At 39.1% G+C, this 17,209-nt stretch overlaps 7 protein-coding genes across 7 annotated transcripts; 6 read left to right on the top strand and 1 right to left on the bottom strand.

Annotated features, from left to right (window-relative positions):
• Window positions 1-414: 414 nt before the first annotated feature.
• GCK72_002845 (uncharacterized protein) lies at window positions 415-1,198 on the top strand (the record flags this gene model as incomplete). Its single annotated transcript, XM_003099707.2, has 3 exons — window positions 415-703; window positions 899-1,024; window positions 1,071-1,198. 3 exons carry the CDS (start codon window positions 415-417, stop codon window positions 1,196-1,198), a joined length of 543 nt encoding a protein of 180 aa, XP_003099755.2.
• A 221-nt stretch (window positions 1,199-1,419) lies between these two features.
• On the top strand, window positions 1,420-2,984 carry GCK72_002844 (uncharacterized protein; the record flags this gene model as incomplete). The annotated part of the gene is made up of 4 exons (XM_053723642.1): window positions 1,420-1,543; window positions 1,593-1,762; window positions 1,808-1,998; window positions 2,660-2,984. The coding sequence occupies 4 exons, from the start codon at window positions 1,420-1,422 to the stop codon at window positions 2,982-2,984; spliced, it is 810 nt and encodes a 269-aa protein (XP_053592287.1).
• A 153-nt stretch (window positions 2,985-3,137) lies between these two features.
• Window positions 3,138-3,625, top strand: GCK72_002843 (uncharacterized protein; the record flags this gene model as incomplete). The annotated part of the gene is made up of 2 exons (XM_003099666.2): window positions 3,138-3,257; window positions 3,311-3,625. The coding sequence occupies 2 exons, from the start codon at window positions 3,138-3,140 to the stop codon at window positions 3,623-3,625; spliced, it is 435 nt and encodes a 144-aa protein (XP_003099714.2).
• Window positions 3,626-6,990: 3,365 nt separating this feature from the next.
• GCK72_002842 (uncharacterized protein) lies at window positions 6,991-7,411 on the top strand (the record flags this gene model as incomplete). The annotated part of the gene is made up of 2 exons (XM_003099693.1): window positions 6,991-7,089; window positions 7,241-7,411. 2 exons carry the CDS (start codon window positions 6,991-6,993, stop codon window positions 7,409-7,411), a joined length of 270 nt encoding a protein of 89 aa, XP_003099741.1.
• A 2,451-nt stretch (window positions 7,412-9,862) lies between these two features.
• On the top strand, window positions 9,863-12,130 carry GCK72_002841 (uncharacterized protein; the record flags this gene model as incomplete). The annotated part of the gene is made up of 3 exons (XM_053723641.1): window positions 9,863-10,237; window positions 11,920-12,000; window positions 12,062-12,130. 3 exons carry the CDS (start codon window positions 9,863-9,865, stop codon window positions 12,128-12,130), a joined length of 525 nt encoding a protein of 174 aa, XP_053592286.1.
• Window positions 12,131-12,674: 544 nt separating this feature from the next.
• On the top strand, window positions 12,675-14,251 carry GCK72_002840 (uncharacterized protein; the record flags this gene model as incomplete). The annotated part of the gene is made up of 3 exons (XM_003099678.2): window positions 12,675-12,754; window positions 13,300-13,869; window positions 13,918-14,251. The coding sequence occupies 3 exons, from the start codon at window positions 12,675-12,677 to the stop codon at window positions 14,249-14,251; spliced, it is 984 nt and encodes a 327-aa protein (XP_003099726.2).
• Window positions 14,252-15,015: 764 nt separating this feature from the next.
• On the bottom strand, window positions 15,016-16,475 carry GCK72_002839 (uncharacterized protein; the record flags this gene model as incomplete). Its single annotated transcript, XM_053723640.1, has 4 exons — window positions 15,016-15,355; window positions 15,426-15,513; window positions 15,607-16,064; window positions 16,396-16,475. The coding sequence occupies 4 exons, from the start codon at window positions 16,473-16,475 to the stop codon at window positions 15,016-15,018; spliced, it is 966 nt and encodes a 321-aa protein (XP_053592285.1).
• Window positions 16,476-17,209: the final 734 nt, after the last annotated feature.

Raw genomic sequence — 17,209 nt, 5'->3', positions numbered from 1 at the left:
GAGACCGTTTTTTTTTTCATGAGTGTTACAAAAGTTTTGAGGATGTTTATTTGATGAAGAAAGTGATGACGGCAATTTGGGGGTGTAAAGTGAGAGGAGAGAATTACACCTTATTTGGGAAGCTTGATGATGTTTCAATTACTTTATTTGGGATTTTTTGGTAGAAAAAAAGAATTCGAAGCACAAAAACTCGAACCATGATGTGCAGAACCAAAACGAAGCGAATACCCGACTGCGCCATTTGAACCGCGAAATGTTTTCATGTGTAAGCAGAGATAAACGTGGAGTTTTTGAAAAAAATAGGTCCGCAATTGTCCGCAAACACCGATGTCACTGCTTACCGTACTATCATAATTAAAAATTATTTTTATTTAATTTCTATTCTCTTTTGATCTTTCAAAACCCACTAAAGAGATGAACAGTGATATTGTCTACTTCCCAATTCACGAACACCTCGATTCTTCACATCTCGGTCAATTCATCGGTCACGAAGGCATCAATATCTACAAAATCGAGAAGGAAAACGGTGTGACGTTGGATATCTGCAAGAATGAGGAGGAAAACTCGATTGTTCGTCTCACTGGCCCCTACTGGAATATGAAATGTGCTCTGAATGATGTGGTTGAATTGGTGACTAAAATTCGGAATAATAACCAGCGTTACAAATTCAAAATTCCACCGAAAGACGTCGGATTCCTCATTGGTAAGTGGGCAGTTGGCAGTGGGGAAAGTCAACGAGAACAGGTTACCTAACCATGTTTTTTTCTCGCACTTCATTATGCACCATGGCTTCTTCTTCTTTGTTCTTTTGTTTTCTTTTTCCAATAACTAGCCCTTTTAGCAGGTCAGAAAGAGGTTGTTTTTGTCATTTCCCACATATTTCCCCACATATTTACAGGCAAGAACGGCGCGAAAATCAATGAAATCAAGTTGAGTTCGAATGTTGACGTTCATTTCGATCGAAGTGAGAAACCAGAGAAACCAGATGGTGAACAAGAAGAAGACACTGATGCGTTTGTCACAGGTTGAATTCAGCAATTAATTGAAAATAAAAAATACAATTCTTTCAGGAAACTATCAAACAATCCTCACTGGTCTCCGTTTGATTTGTGACAGATTAAGCTCTAAAGGACAACAGACACTCTACGATGATCCCAGAACCCTACAATTCGCTGAATCTCTCATGGAATCCTTCTAATTCTCAGCCTTTTCATTGCCATTGTAATTTTTCGCCCGGACACGAGAAATGCGCATAGCCGTGGCAGTAGCGTGTTTGCCGTGTGCTGGCGTCTTTCTCGTGTCCGGCGACCGACCGATTAGACTTTTTCTTTGTTTTTGCTTCGTTTTATTGCATTTTTTCTGTAATTTTCAGCTCAATAAATGTTTCTACATGTCTAATTTAACATTTGATTCCAGAAAATGTTGGGTAGTGTGATCCGCCAGGCAGTTTCTCGGCAAATTGTCCGAAACGCGCCGATTTCCACGACAGCCGTCGCCGCTCAGACTCAAGCCACTGGAGAGAAGAAAGAGTCGCCGAAGAAGCGTAAGTGTATTGATTTATAATCAAGAGAATTCGAAATTTGAATTTATAGCGACAATCTGGAAAATCGACGAGCACAAGCGTGAACGATTGGCGAATTTCGGAAAGTATGCCGCCGAATGTCTGCCAAAATTTGTTCAAAAAGTTCAATTTGCCGCTGGAGACGAGCTTGAACTTTTGATTCATCCATCTGGAGTTGTTCCAGTTCTATCCTTCCTCAAGGTAAGTTTTATCGATAGAATTCTCACAGAAAATACAAATTTTCAGGGAAATCACTCTGCCCAATTCACAAATCTCACTTTCATCACTGGAATGGATGTGCCGACGCGTAAGAATCGTCTCGAAGTGATCTACGCTCTGTATTCGGTTCGATTCAACGCCAGAGTTCGTGTTCGTACTTATACCGATGAAATCGCTCCGATCGATTCGGTCACGCCTGTTTTTAAGGGCGCTGATTGGTAAGTAAAGAGAATTATCAGACTGGAGAGCTGAAAATGGCGATTTAAGAGCTTTTTAAGCAGTTTTTATCCAAAAAAGGGTGAAAATAGCAAGTTGTTGAGAAATTTTGTGTTCAAATTACAGTCTTTGTAATTAAATATTGCAGAGATAATTCGGAACGAAATCGTAAAAGTTTAAAAACTTTCCGGAACAATATTTCTCCCCGAAAACCACATTTTCAGGCTTTTTCGACAGTAATCAGTCTGAAATATAAAGTAAAGCGAATAATCTGGTTGGATAGGTGAAAATGGCGGTTTTAAAGCCTTTCAAGCAGTTTTCATTCACAAGAAGACTGTATTCAAATTACTGTCTTCGGCAGTAAAAATTGCTGAGATAATCCAAAACGATATCGTTAAAATTTGAACACTTTCCGATCATCTATAGCAGTGCCCCAAGAAACGCGCCACAGGCACGCCAGTACTGTTGGTTTTCTGAATCGATCATGTTTAGTAGCCATTTCCGATTTGTTTCGCGCAAAAACTATTTTCTGCAGTCATTTTAACAATAATCTGTCAGAAAATATCCCGTTTTCCATACCAAAAATTAATGTTTCTGACTGAAAATCTCGAAAAACACTTATTATTCACTGAACCAAATTTCGACACAATTTCCTTTTTCCAGGTACGAGCGTGAAGTGTACGATATGTATGGAGTCTGGTTCAACAACCACCCGGATCTCCGCCGAATTCTCACCGACTACGGATTCGAGGGTCATCCATTCCGCAAAGATTATCCACTCTCCGGATACAATGAGGTCCGCTACGATCCAGAATTGAAGCGTGTCGTCTACGAACCATCTGAGTTGGCTCAAGAATTCCGTAAATTCGATTTGAACACTCCATGGGAACAATTCCCGGCTTTCCGTAACCAATCGATCACCAGTGGTTACGAGACGATTCTTGAAACTGCTGCCGAACCAGCGCCAGCTGCTCCACAGAATAAATAAGTAGATTTTGTGTTTTTCGGATGATTTTTAATGTTTCGCTTGATAAATAGACTTTTTCTTTTATTGTTACATATAAATACGTGGAAACCTTTGTCAATTTTTCTAGTTTTCCCCCAGTTTCTTGTCAATTTTCCCCATTCTCACTGTTCAGAAATGTCTAAATCCGAGTTGGAAGTGCAAGTTTGGTTCGTCAACCTCATCCACGATCAGAAGTATATCACGGCGAGATGGGCGAAGCGGTACAGTAAGATCACCGGTGTCGAGGTGGAAATGGTTAGTTTTCTCATTTCTGAAATCTGAAAAATTGGAAAAATCTTCTATTTCAGCTCATCAAAGCCACAATTCTCTTCATCATCGGTCTCCTAATTGTGCTCAAAGAGCCCCACTACCTCGCCAACGGACTTCTTGTCATCGTCCCAATCATTTTGACCTACTTGGAGCCAGCGGAACGCCCGGCGACCGGAATTATGTTCATTTATTGGACACTATTCGGCGTTTCCGTCGTTTTCGATCGGATTCTCGAGTATATTCCGTTGTATTACATCTTCAAACTGGCCGCATTCATCGGACTCTTCTTGCCACCATCGAATCCGACTATTGAACTCATTCATAAGAAAATCAATAATATTCCAGAGAAGTGAATGAAAAATTATGAGGTTTTGGCGTTTAGTTTGAAGCGGAGGAGTCAAAAATGAGTTTGTGACGCGTTTTCAGCCGAAAATTAGAGAAAAATTCTAGTTTTTGCAGTAGAAATTTTGTCTTAGCTGGCGCCCCTTTGGCGCGAAACTCTCGGTTTCATTTTTGGTTCACAAAGCCATATCTTTTGTCAGATTCTGCTGCCTTTTTTGAAAAGTTGGGGCATTTCGAGACATTTTCTGCTATATGATATGGGTTTTGCAGTTTTCTACAGTAAGAAAACGGCAATTTCAGACAATTCCGGAGAAACACAAGCAATAAAAACACAAAAATTATTCTTCATTTTACATTTTACAAGTAATTCCCCAATAATTCATTTCCACTACTTTTTTAATTTTCTTTTAATTCATCTGCGAAGAGCTGTCTCCAGTGGTTCCAGTGGTTCCACCTTCCGACTTCTCCGTCTCTTTCTTCGATTTAGTCTTCGACTTTTTCGACTTGGAACTCGAACTTCCACTCTTCTTTCCGTCTTTCTTTCCGCCCTTCTTCCCTCCTTTCTTTCCACCTTTTCCTCCCTTTTTACTCGTTTTACTACTCTTGCTATCCTTGCTTCCCTTCTTCTTCTTATACTTATCGAACACGGATTTCGAGCGATAGCAGACGAAGCAGACGATTGAGAGAATCATGAAGATGGCTCCGCAAACGAGAGAAATGATGAGAACTGTCTTCCAGAAGCTCGAGACCTCGGGACGGAGAGCACGAAGTGGATTGTAGTAGCACACGTGGTTCTTGTCATTCTCGTAGACACAAACAGATCCGCCGTCTGAGGAACAGTCACTGAAAATTTACATATTAAGAAATACAACATTTCGATAAATAAAACTAACGCATTGATGGTACACTTGGATCCGGAAACCTTTGTCATCTTGTCTCCATTGTCATGGAACTTTCCAACCACAATCAGTTTCTTGGTGTCAGAATTACAGAAAACATAAGAGAATCCTGGTGGGATGGGGTTCTTCGGGTCACATGGAAACTCGGTGTGATACAAGTTTTTGCCGAGTTTTACATCGGTTCCGTTTTTGGTTAGGGAAACTGAAAAATAGATTTTGAAAAAAAACAAAAAACAACTGGAAAATATAAAAGACAAGGGAAGGGTTTGAACTCCAGAGTGGGCACACATGGTGGCAAAACGCTACCGCCTGCGCCACATGGTCGCCACAAATAGAAGGGAGTGGGGATAGTGACAACTTACGTGGTGGGCAGCAATGTCCATAAACACATCGTCCTCCCTTCTTCGGACATTTTCCAGAGTGGATGTTATCAGCAGTCCATCCGGTACAAGCTGGCTCATTGAAAAGTGGAGTTGCAAGATCCGGACATTGCCAAGCCTTATTCGCGAGATCCTTACAGCAAACCTTGGTATCACCGTCATCACACCAAGTGTTCCAATTGGCGTCCTTCAGCAACACATCTCCAGTGCAATCACTCATTTTGGTGCAGTTTTTCGGTGGAGTTACAGCCTTTCCGACTCTGCATACTGGAAGTTTCTGGTAGCAGCACACTTTCCGAGTGGGGTCTGCATTGAAGTAGGATTTGCAAAGTGGATTGAAATCTGCGTTTCCTTTCGAAAGACCAGCTCCCTCACAGCCCATATCGTCGTGGCATGCCTGACTTTTCACGTTGAGAACTCCACGCGGTTGAGCGAGACCGACACAAGCATCGACTGAAAGTTAAAGAATCAAATAGTGATTGAAATCTAAATCTGAAATTACCATGAACACAGAGCCCAGTCGCATCCTGATCCGGATTACTCTCGTTTTTGTAATTATCTTTATCGTGGTGACAAATCTCATCCAATTTTCCACACTCATCGTGATGGTTGCAAATTTTGAGTCCAAGGTGATGGTCGGCATGTTGCATGTTCGATGGGAGTTCTGGTTCTGAAATGAGAAAGTTGGGACTTTATGGGTGTAGGGATTCGAGAAACGCCGCCAACTGGTCGCCTTCCGCTTCCTGCTAATTTGTGACCGCGTGGTCTAGTGGATAACAGCGATGAGCTTTGTTTTGACACTTCTTGGTTCGATTTCCACCTTCCCTAACTTACTCTTGTAACAGAAACGAAGAGATTTTCCGTCGGGACCACTCTTATCCAAACCATTGAACGTCGGATTCCAAACGGCATCACAAAACTCTCCAGTTCCACATTCTGAATTCTTCGAACACTGTTTTTGAACGAGCTTGGGTGTTTCTTTCATCGCTTCTTTCAACATTTCTTCCCATCCGACAGGAGGATATGATGGCTTTAGATTTCTTAGTGTGAACGAGTTGGGGATTGCTGAAAGTACGAAACTTATATATGACATACAACAGTGCTCTATCGCACTATTAGCTAGTTGCAGTAGAGCGCGTTTTGAGAAAACTCACGACACGCAACTCCATCTGGGGTAGTCTTTGGTGCCTCTCTTTTATACCATTCGCTCGTACTCAAGCCAGGTATCATTTTGTACAAATGGCTGTCGCTACCAATTGAATGGTACGAATGAAGACCAGTCACTTCGCAGAATTTACTCAGTTGCCCACAACACATCGAAAGTGGTGTGTTGTCCTTGTAAACCTCTCGATAACAAATTTCACTTGTTGTGCCAGTACACGTGCCAGTCTTACAGTCCTCGTGGGTTGGCTGATCGCCACTTGGACATTCTGAAAAAATATGAGATTTCAGAGTCATTGACATTGACATTCAATTAGTTTATATGTTTCAACGTACGGTCGGTTCTAATAGTAGCAGGAGCAGCGGTAGCAGGAGTAGAACTACCAGCAGCAGCACCAGCACCACCACCACCAGCAGCTGGATCTACAGTACTTGATTCTTCAGCAAACACATTCGCCGGTGACGCGAGGAGAATCGTGAAGATGAGAAGGCACGTTAAACGGAACGTCATCTTGCACGTGGAAACTGAAAATGTTGAAATGGGATGAATAGGAGTAGGAGGGTCCAACTGCTTTGTGTATTCCCCCAGTCTAGACACGAAATTCTTGGGTCGTGCTCCCAAAAACTCACTGAACGATGCTCCGATGACGAACCGCAAACGATTGTTGTTGGAAACTTGACGAGAGTTTTTTGCCAAACGTTCGTTTCAAACTAACTGCTTTTTCACTCCTTTTCTCCTCCTATATAGTGGCAACACGTGGCAAAGATCGTTATCAAACTTGGTCGTTTCACGTTTTTTGTTGGAAATCTTTTTAAAAATTCTTCTTTTTCAAAATTTTCCCACGTGTTTTCACCACCATTAATTACAAAGTTCAGTAGGACGTGGTCAATTCGAATAGTTGGAAACTTCGAGAAATCGTCAGTACCCAACGAAAAATGGCCGACAAATCAGCGTTTGTTCCAGTCGATGCCATTGGCAATCACAAGAACACTGATCTTGATGTCGATATCGACGATGAGCTTTTTGGGAAGAAGGTGAGCTTGTCTACAACTTTCGTCTCGCCACGACGAGAAGGTGCGCATGGCTGACTGGTTAACGACTCCGTTCGCCATGCGGGAGCTCGTTGGCTCGGTTTTGCCAGCGTCCAGTTCTTTTTTTGGTTTTATAAAATCAATCATTTTTCAGCCCCCATCATCCACTCCAGCTGCTTCATCGTCTGCTTCCAAAATCGCTGCTCCAGTGGTGACCAAACCAACTTCGCCAGCTGTCAAGTCTCCAGCGGCTCCGGTTCCAGCTCCACCTGCGAAATACCAATACAAGAAGTCAACGAATTACACGAAGACATATGCCAAATGAGAAGAGAAAGAGAACAGTTTGATATTAATAATAAAAAATGAATGAATGATTGAATTTTTGAGTTTTGTGTGGAAATTGCTGAGTTTGTAGGAGAGTTTGAGTGCCAGATGGTCAAATTTCCGCTAAAAAGTAGTCAGAAGTCAGAGACATATGCCAGTTGAAACGAAGATAATTGTTATCCCATCACTACTCGGCAGAAATCATCAGGTGCGCAACATTCAGAGCCCACGTATATACGCTACAGTACCCTCAGCAACTGCGCATCAGGCCAGCACTCCATGCTTGCCTGCTGGACTGCTGCGCGCTGGTTTCTGCCGAGCAATTGGTTGTCGGCACGTTTTCATTGGTTGTCGCAACCAATGGATAATCCGAGACAGTCCACGATGACTGCGTAATAAATAACGTCAGAAACTTGTTCTCTTTGAAGTAGTCCAAACCCTCGAGACGTAATGTCTTGCGAGCCTCGTTGTCTTGGGGGCGGAGTTTGTATCTAGATGGGCGGCGCTTATGGCTATATAAAAAGACCTCGTCCCAACCAGTTTCTATGGTTCCTTTAGATCGCCAACTAGGATGGTGGTCGTTTTCTACTATTTTTTGTGAATTATTTTTTGTCTACGCCTAGTCTACAGTGTATTTGGTAAGATCATAAAATCCTTATCATTTTTTTGTATAATCAGTGTTTTTCAGGCATAAATGTCAACTTCCGATGGTGCCGGTGATGCAGAGTGTGTTGTGGTGAAATCAGGAGAATATAGTGGTAAACCCATGCTTTTTACCTTAAATCCCTAAAATATACAAATTTTCAGATGATCCATGTCGATGACCAAAGCACATGCTCAATATGATCGTGGCCCACATGTTCTGCAACAAGTGTCGTGAAAAACCAGGGTGTCCAACTTGCAAAGAGTCAATCATCTTCAGCTATAAGATCGATGAAGAGGAGGGGGATGACGATCGCCAATTTGCTGGAGAGGAAGAGGAATCTGAAAGCGGCTCAGAATGTGACTTGGACGAGTATGAACCAGAAGATAGAAGTAAGACGTTGACCAAATTCTGCAAATTTCTGATGACTGATCCAAGAGCAAACGTCGTATATGTCATTGCCCATAATGGTGGACGATATGACCATGTTATGGGGATGGCAGAGATGGATAGACTAGCAACACCACCAAACTTCATAATGAACGGAAGAACATTTATTAGTGCGGAGTTCACTTACAAAAAGCAGAGGATCCACTTCCGAGACTCTCTTCAATATCTTCAAATGGGTCTTGCCAAGTGCTTTGGAAACTTCAGGATACTTTCCATATCTCTACAACCACCCTGACAACTATGACAAAGTTCTCACAACACTACCACCAAAGGAGTACTATATCCCCGATTGCAGGCAAATAAGAAGAATTTGAAGAGTGGTACGAGGAGAATTATAACACACCGTTCAATTTGTACACGGAGATGGACAAAAAAAAAGAATGCTATCAAAATTCACTGTGACGACTGTAACATTGACTTAAAAAATAAAGTTTTTTTTTACTTTTAAATAAACTGTTATTACAAGAAACAATTGTGTGTTGTTATTGTATTTGTCCAACAGGTTCATGAGATCAGAAAAGATCAAGAGAAACAATAAAGCTAATAGTGCTAAACTGTTTACTTTCAGGGACCATGGGAAGACAGTTTGTGTGCAAACTCATGTACAGTAATGACAATAACGCTAACAACTTTGGCCGTTTTCAGTTGAAAATGTTCATCTTTGAGAGTGTGTTAGAGTGATTGTTTCACGAAGTTAATTTTTAATGGGCCGTACAAATCGAAAATAGAGCTCCATTTTTGTACTTGGCAACTTTTTTGTACAAACACTCCCTACCAAGTTATCGACAAAGTAATTTCTCTCTCAAATCTACTAGTGCAAAATTTAGGCGATTTTTAAGCTGACGTCTTAAAATGACGATAACTCTCTAGGGAAAGTCCCTACAAAAAAGTTGTCAACTACAAAAATAGAGCTTTACTTTTAATCTGTATGATTCATTAAAAATTTTCCTGATGGAACTATTGGTGTAACCATGACACACTCTCAAAGTTGAAAATCTTCAAGTGAAAACCGCGAAAGTTGTTAGAATTATGTATGATCACTACTGTAGATTATTCACGAAAAAAAAAGAAAAGGGGGCGGTTCGAAATTTATCCCATTAAAAATTAGAACACCGACACCAAATCTGGTATTATCCAACCCAAAAAAATCTCATTAGCCTTGTCTCTCTCTCCATGGTCCATCTCCTCCTAAAATAACAAATTAGATAATGTTGTGAAATGAAATGAAGCCTAAAAAATGGCTTCTCTCTTATCCCCACATGCAATCTCTCTTTTTATCCGCTTTCTTAGAAGGGCTTTATGCCCCTCTCTCCCACATCTCTCTCCATTTCTCATTTTTCTTTCACACAGAAAAGAAGAATGCCATCTGAAAGTAGTAGTGGTCTCCCATCTGAATTTTTAACTCTCAGAAGATTCTTGACATCTTCGAAATCTGTAATTCAAGTCACCACTTCTTCCGTTCTACTCCTCCTAATCCATTTCACCGTCTCCACAAAACTTCCCAAAATGCTCCAAGACGCTGGAATTCCTGATTCTGAAACCAATCGTCTCCAATCATATCTTCTGATGAATGCGATTTCTTGTCCAATTATTTATCTTCTTCTGAAGAAATACTCTCCAAATGTGATTGCTACAAAGAGGAAATTGATCATTTTGGGTCTCACTACTATCATTATTTCGGTTCAGTTGTTGCTAGGCGCCGTTATTTTAAAAAGGAGTGTCGTGGGATTCGAGGTGAGTAAAAGAGTAAAACACGATGTTGAGGGCGTCTGGTGCTTTGATCTTCGTGGGAAAGAAAAAGTGATCTGGCGCGCCGTTGGCGCGTTAATTGGCTTCCCGCAGCTTTGATGAGCAGGGAGAAAAGCACAAAGTATTGTCGAAATAAAAAAAGTGATACCTGGTGTTTGCGGACTTAATGCTAAAATTAATAATTTTTCCACTAAGTCCGCAAACACCGGGTATCACTTTTTTTATTTCGACAATAGACGCATTGAAATTTTTTTAAATTTTAAAACTAGAAAAAAACTATTCAAATCAGAATGAGAACAATAATGGCACTGGAGCGCATTCAGGGCGTTAACTCTCAAATCTTTGGGAAGATGCTTTTGCATAGTACACTTCGAGAATATGGATATTTTTGATTTTGAGAATATTATTTTTAATGTAGATCACGTAAAAACTGTACTATAGCGACTTCAAAATTTTTTTCAGAATTGAAGACTATCATTCCTCACGATTTTTCCTAATCACCTTTATCAATAACCACTCGATTAACAATCAGAACGTGTAGAAAAGTTTTTCAGTGAACTTTTGTGACTTCATGCAGGTATAATAGAGTTTTTATGGGATGTCATGAAGTCAGTTTGGAGATAGGGGGCGTGACCTATATTGTTGAAAAGCTGAAATCACGCTGATTCCAAATCAATCTTAGGTTTTCTTCCCCTCGAGGCCTGGTATGTGAGAAAAACAAAACGGAACGACGGAAAATAGAAAATTATTACCTTTTTAACAAAAATTGCAAAAAAATCAAAATCTTTTTCGCCAGTCAGAAAGGTTATAATTTAACTTTTTCCAAACTTTGACCTTGTTTTTCTCAAATGCCAGTCCTCGAGGGCAAAAACTAAATATATATTTGGAATCAGCGTTTTCTCAGCAATCCAATGATATAGGTTACGACCCATAACTCCAAAATGACCCCATATCTTCCCTAGTTAGTCTAGTGTTCAGAGAAGCAGAGAATCTACATGTCTTTGAACGTGTTTCAAAAACTGAAAGTTCCATCAGAACTTTGTTAATAGCAAAATTTATTTACATACGTAAAATTTTACATAGTTCATTAGTGGACATCTATTTGGCACGGCCTCCTGCAGAGGCCCTCTCAAAGTACAGCGCGCAGTGCATTGAGAGGGCCTCCGCTGGAGGCCGTGATTTGGTAAATTTATCAGATTCGGAGATTTGAGTTAGCAGTTATCGAAGAAAACAACAAAAATGACAAAACACACCCAATATAAGAAGTGCTCATCTTTGAAGATAGTAGAGATACTATAAAAAATAGTTTTTTTGAAAAAATGAGCTTCCAAACTAACTAACATCCGCTACCGTACCCAATCGTCTTCTCCGTTTCAGGCTAACCTGCGTCTCTCCATCTCGCTCAAATCCCTCTGTTTCATTACAGTAACCAGTCTCTCCATCAGCCCATTTATTATCCATGAATGTATTCCGATTCCATTTCTCCCCATTGCTCAGAGCGAGTCAATCCATACGCTTTGAGTAACATGGGCTGCTCACTCATCCGATTTTTCACTCTTCTTCCAATCATCATCATCTGCTCTCTATTTGTAAGTCTCGCTCTACCGAAATTTCTTTTGATGGAGCGTACTTGCATTAACATAAAACATAAAAGTCTATGTTTTCAGAATAAACCGGAAGAGTATATTCCTTGTTTCACCGCGCTTCTTCCACTTCTCACCGTTAATTTGATGGCTTATGCACTGGAGGTAAGGGATCTTAGATTCCGGCAAAATGGGCGGAGCCAAGTTTAAGGACTATTTATTTCAGCAACCTCCAAAAATCCATTTGGTTCCTGATGGCACGGAGAGAACAGAGGAAATGGAATCACAGTTCTAAACTGTTCGTTCTATAATTAAATTTTTTCTAATTTCACATTGAATAAATCACTTCGCAATTTGATGATCGAATCGGAAAACTAGTCCCTCAATTCATCACAAGTTCTGTAGTTGGGACGATGCCGCAAACGAGCTCCACCGTACTTTCAGGTCATCGGATATTGATGAAAACGCTGTGATTAAGGGATTGGTTGCTGTAAACCTTGAAATTACAGAAAATCTTTCAGAAAATCAGGAGATTCGGGAGACCATGAGATTTCATTGATCCAGTGTCCAGAACTATCAAGGCAATGAGGGTGTTACTCGAATTCAAAAAATGGAATAAGAAAATTGAGTTTTTCCTTTTTTTCTTGGATAGTTCCTTGGTAATAATAAGATAACTTTTCTTTCGGTCTACGTATTCCTACTCTATTCTCTGTTTGCACCCATGAAGATCACCCTTTACAAGTCCTACTGTATTCACAAACTCGCTCCACCGCACTTCCCCACTCATTCCTTCCCGTGCTCTGTTTAGCCAGAATCAATAATTGTATTTTTTTTTTCAAATGTTTGTACCGTTTCCTTTACTTCGTCTTCCATTTCTCCCATTCGAGAAAGTCATAAAAGGAATGAGTCCTTTTCAAATGTGAGTTCATTTATATTATTTTATTTAAAAACCATGAAGCTTTGAATAGGAAAAATCAATTTTTTTGCATTTACATCATTTGATAAAAACTCGTACTACAATTTTTGTAGTTGACAATTTTTTCATATCAGCAGTAGGTTTTAAGTTGCGTGTATTTTAAGAAGTACACCTATTCAGCGAGAGGAGAAGAGACGCAGAGAAGCTAGAGCGACTGACTTCTCTGCGTCTCTCCTTCCTCTCGATGACTTTGACTACGCATATCTCAAAAGCCTGGAGAGCTATCAAAAAGTTATCAACTAATGAAATGTATGAAATTTCTCGCTTAATATTTTTGTTGTAAATAACTTTTTTGTAAAACTTCTGCACAGAGAGTTGTGAGCTGTCGAAGTAAGCCTGCTTGTTTTTTTCTCGAGTATTCAGATTGCTCGCGTTGCGAATTTCTTTTTGTATCACGTAATTTAGAACCCAGAAAACCGGACAAAAAATTGACAAATACAAAATTAAAGCTCTTGACCAAAATAAAATTTAACCAAAACCAATTCCAGACTTCTGTTATCCCTATGCTCCAAACGTTCAAAGTCAAAATGTCAATTGATGAAACCAGCCAAACTGTTATTCCTCAAAGTGTATCTTGGCGCAAAAGCCAGAATAACAGTGATGTTTGAAAATTCGAAACGAGAATTCCAAGTGGACACTGATTGCCGTTTCATCGCTCATGACTTTTACTGGTACCATAGAACGAGGTGGTTGCCCGATCATTGGAATCTGATTAATTGTGTTTCAAAACCTTCTTCGGATAAAGAATTTCTGAAATGGGTTGACACCATCAGGGAGGTCTACAGTACTTCATTGAATATATTTGTTGTGGAGAGACCTTGTAACAAAGAAGTAATTGAATGGATTGAGAAAAAGAAGCCGTCAATCGATGTACTGTTTTTCAAATGCCACATCCCTTTGATAACAATGCAGAGAATTCTGAATTGTGTCGAACTGAAAAAAGAAGTGAACATCAGATGTGGCGTGTCTCCACAGATCTCTATCTCGGGTCCATCAGAGATCAATGAATTGACACATGTCACAAATTCAATGAATTTCAGTGATTTGTTAAAATTAAAGTAAGTTCTGCAAAGAATTCTGATAAAATATCAATAAATTAATTCCAGATGCCCAATTATCAGGTCAGAGTGTACTGATTTCTCTGATACCGATCTCAATATATTCCTGAAAAACTGGAAGAAAAATGGAGGAACCTTTGACGAACTGACAGTGAATCGATCCCCAAACTCGTTAGATATCGATGAAAATGTAGTAATTGAAGGATTGGATGCTGAATCAATCGAGTACTCAAGATATGAAAAACCCGCAGATCAAAACATGAAGGTGTTTCAAGGATACAGTATTCGAAACAATCAAGAAGAGATTGCAGTGTTCGGTTTCTATGGCTGGCATAATAAAAATGTCAAATTTAAATTTTTTGTATCTACTTCAGGCCTGTAAGGCAATTGGATGATTGTTGATTTTTTTTTCAAATCGTTGTCTGTATTTTCTATTGTTCACCAATAAAGTTTATTTGGAAAAAATTATTAAAATCAAATTTTTACAAAAAGATAAAAACTTTGGGCCTACTATACGGGCCAGATGGATCTAATATGTCGCGAGCCGGGCTATAATGGTTTTTTGCGCATTTTTGCGTTTTTGCACATGCTAACATCCGGCCCGTAGCAGGTCACAGACATAGACCTTGTTGAGATCTACATTTTGGTATATTTTTCAGCTCATGAAAGTTTCAAAGCGAGTGACGCGCCGGCCAAGTTTGCAAGTATGAATCATTCGTGCGATCTCATCGAAACTTTGGCATTCATTTCTCAGATTCTTATCGAAATTTGCATTTCACACTAATTTTGACCAGATCGAGAGAAAAGAGTTTTTAACACTCACAGTTTACTAAAAAAGAGCTTCCAAAAATCTCGTAAGTACTAAGAATTGTAAAAGTCTCACAACAATATCCGTTTATTCTTGGAATTCAATAAAAGCTGAATTTTCTATAATCTCATTAACAGGGTGAAACTTTAAAACTTTGAAAATACCGTACTCCCTATAATTGAAAGTTCCCTCCAATAGAAGCGCATGCGCTTCTGTTCAAGGGAATACGGTTGGTCTCATACATTAATTGTTTCGAAAACAATAAAAACAATGCAAATAAAATTATTAGTGTATGTAATCATCCATTGATTGTATTGTTGTACTAATATAAATGTGGTTTAATATTGGGTTTCCAATTCACTAAACAGTGAAAACTTGAAATTCACATTTTTCCGACTCCACGTATCGATTCCAAAGACTGCCATCTTTCCTTCATCGTTACTAATACTGTATCCTCTAATTCCGATCGATTCATCTCCTCTCCTTACCCACGCAAATTTTTCCAGTTTGGTAACATTTAGCCCTTCGATCACTGCCTTTTCATCAATTTCTGGCGAATTGGGGGATCGATTCACTGATAAAAACTTGAGATTTGAATCAATTTTCTTCCAGTTTTTCAGAAATAAGTTGAGATCATTGTCAGTGAAATCGGTGCATTCTGCGTTGATAACAGGACATCTGAAAAATTGATATGTTTGCTGCAAACGAGCGTACTTGCCTATAAAGTCTAAAAATAGTTAAAACTTACTTTAATTTCAGTAGATCATTCAAATGTATTGAGTTTGTCACATGTGATTTCTTGTCAAATTCTGAACGACTCCTAAAATACATCGGACCTAAAATTTCACATCTGATATGAAATTTTTCTTTTGGCGTTATATAATTCAAAACATTCCGAGTTATCATAGAATCGAGACTGCATTGAATACCCAGTTTATTGACTGACGGCTTTTCAGCCTCAATCCATTTGATCACCCTCTCATCATGAGAAGTTCCCAAGAAAAAATCATGGAATGAAGCATTGAAAACTTCTCTGATTGCATCGATCCATTTCAAAACTTCTTCCGTGAAATAATGTTGAGAAATACGATAAGTGGATGATGTTCTGTCACTGTTTGGCTTGTAATGAATAGACCCATAGGATTCAGAAGTTAGGACATTGAATTGATGACTGATAGTAAAGTTTGTGGAAATCAGTAGATCATCAGCATAAAGCACTTTCCAATCCTTATTGTTTTTCTCTATTTCCTTTTCTGGTTTTGGATTTTCCCATTGGACAGTTATATGTACTCCACCGTTAATGCATAAATTGAAGACTATCGGCTTGGCAGGTTTCACGAATTTGCAGTAACGTTTTGAAGCTTTGGAGCAAAGAGATAACATCAGTCTGAAATTATTTCTGATCAAGTCTAATACAATTCAGTACACAGTATATAGATCTTGTCTTTTGTGATTGACAGACAACATTGTGAGCAATTCTATTTTTAAAGATGCGCCCTCGCCTCACTTTTCTGTCTTTGAAGATCCCGATAACAATGAAAACTATCGAAAATTATCACCTAGAAAAAATATGTCCCTAGTTTTATTTCATTTAAAACGATACATTTGAACTTATTGGACAACTTGATTCTCAGTATAAAACATGAGCTAGACTTAATTGTTGATTACAACTTTTTGAGTCGTTAAAATAGATCAGAACCAGTTCATAATACACTTACATTTCAAATGAATTCATTTGTTTAATCACTTTCTCAAATGGGAGAAACGGAAGACGAAGTAATGGAAACGGAACAGACATTTGAAAAATATATGTTTTTATTGATTCTGGCTAAACAGAGCAGAGGAAGGAATGAATGGGGAAGTGCAATAGAGCGGGTTTGTGTATACAGTAAGAATTGCAAAGGACGATCTTTATCGGTGCAAACAAAAGATAGAGTAGGAATACATAGACATCAAAAGAAATACCATCTTATCATCCCTAGGAAATTAGACAAGAAAAAAAAATGGAAAACTCATTTTTCTTATCCCGTTTTTTGAATTCGAATAACGCCCTCATCCTTTGATAACTCTGGATACTGTATCTACTAAACCTCATGGTTTCACTTCCCAATTTTCTAAAAAGTGGTCTTTCAAGTTTTACAGCACCTTAATCACGGCATTTTTATCAATATCCGATGAGCTGAAAATTCCTGGGAAAGTACGGTGGAGCTCGATTACAGCATCGTCCTGAATACAGAATTTGAGAATATCCGAGGACTAAAAAATACTACTGGTTCAAGACGAATCTGTCGCACTTATTAGCTAAAATAACGAAAAGAACGTGAATAAAACGAGATAACGACGAGTATCAAGATAATAACACTTATGCCAAAATCTCTTTTAATTTTAGTAAGCTACAGTATCCTCCTCCCAAATGTAAACATTCAAAAATCGAGAATATGACTAATCAAAGAACCAATTTCAAAACACCACCAAAAAAATTTCCAGATCACAAACTAAAAATGTGTAGGAAGTTAACACAAGAAGAAGCCT

This window comes from Caenorhabditis remanei, chromosome I (genome assembly GCF_010183535.1).
Source record: "Caenorhabditis remanei strain PX506 chromosome I, whole genome shotgun sequence".
Lineage (NCBI taxonomy): Eukaryota > Metazoa > Nematoda > Chromadorea > Rhabditida > Rhabditidae > Caenorhabditis > Caenorhabditis remanei.
Note: the sequence above shows the minus strand (reverse complement) of the source record. Positions and strands in the feature narration are given on the sequence as shown.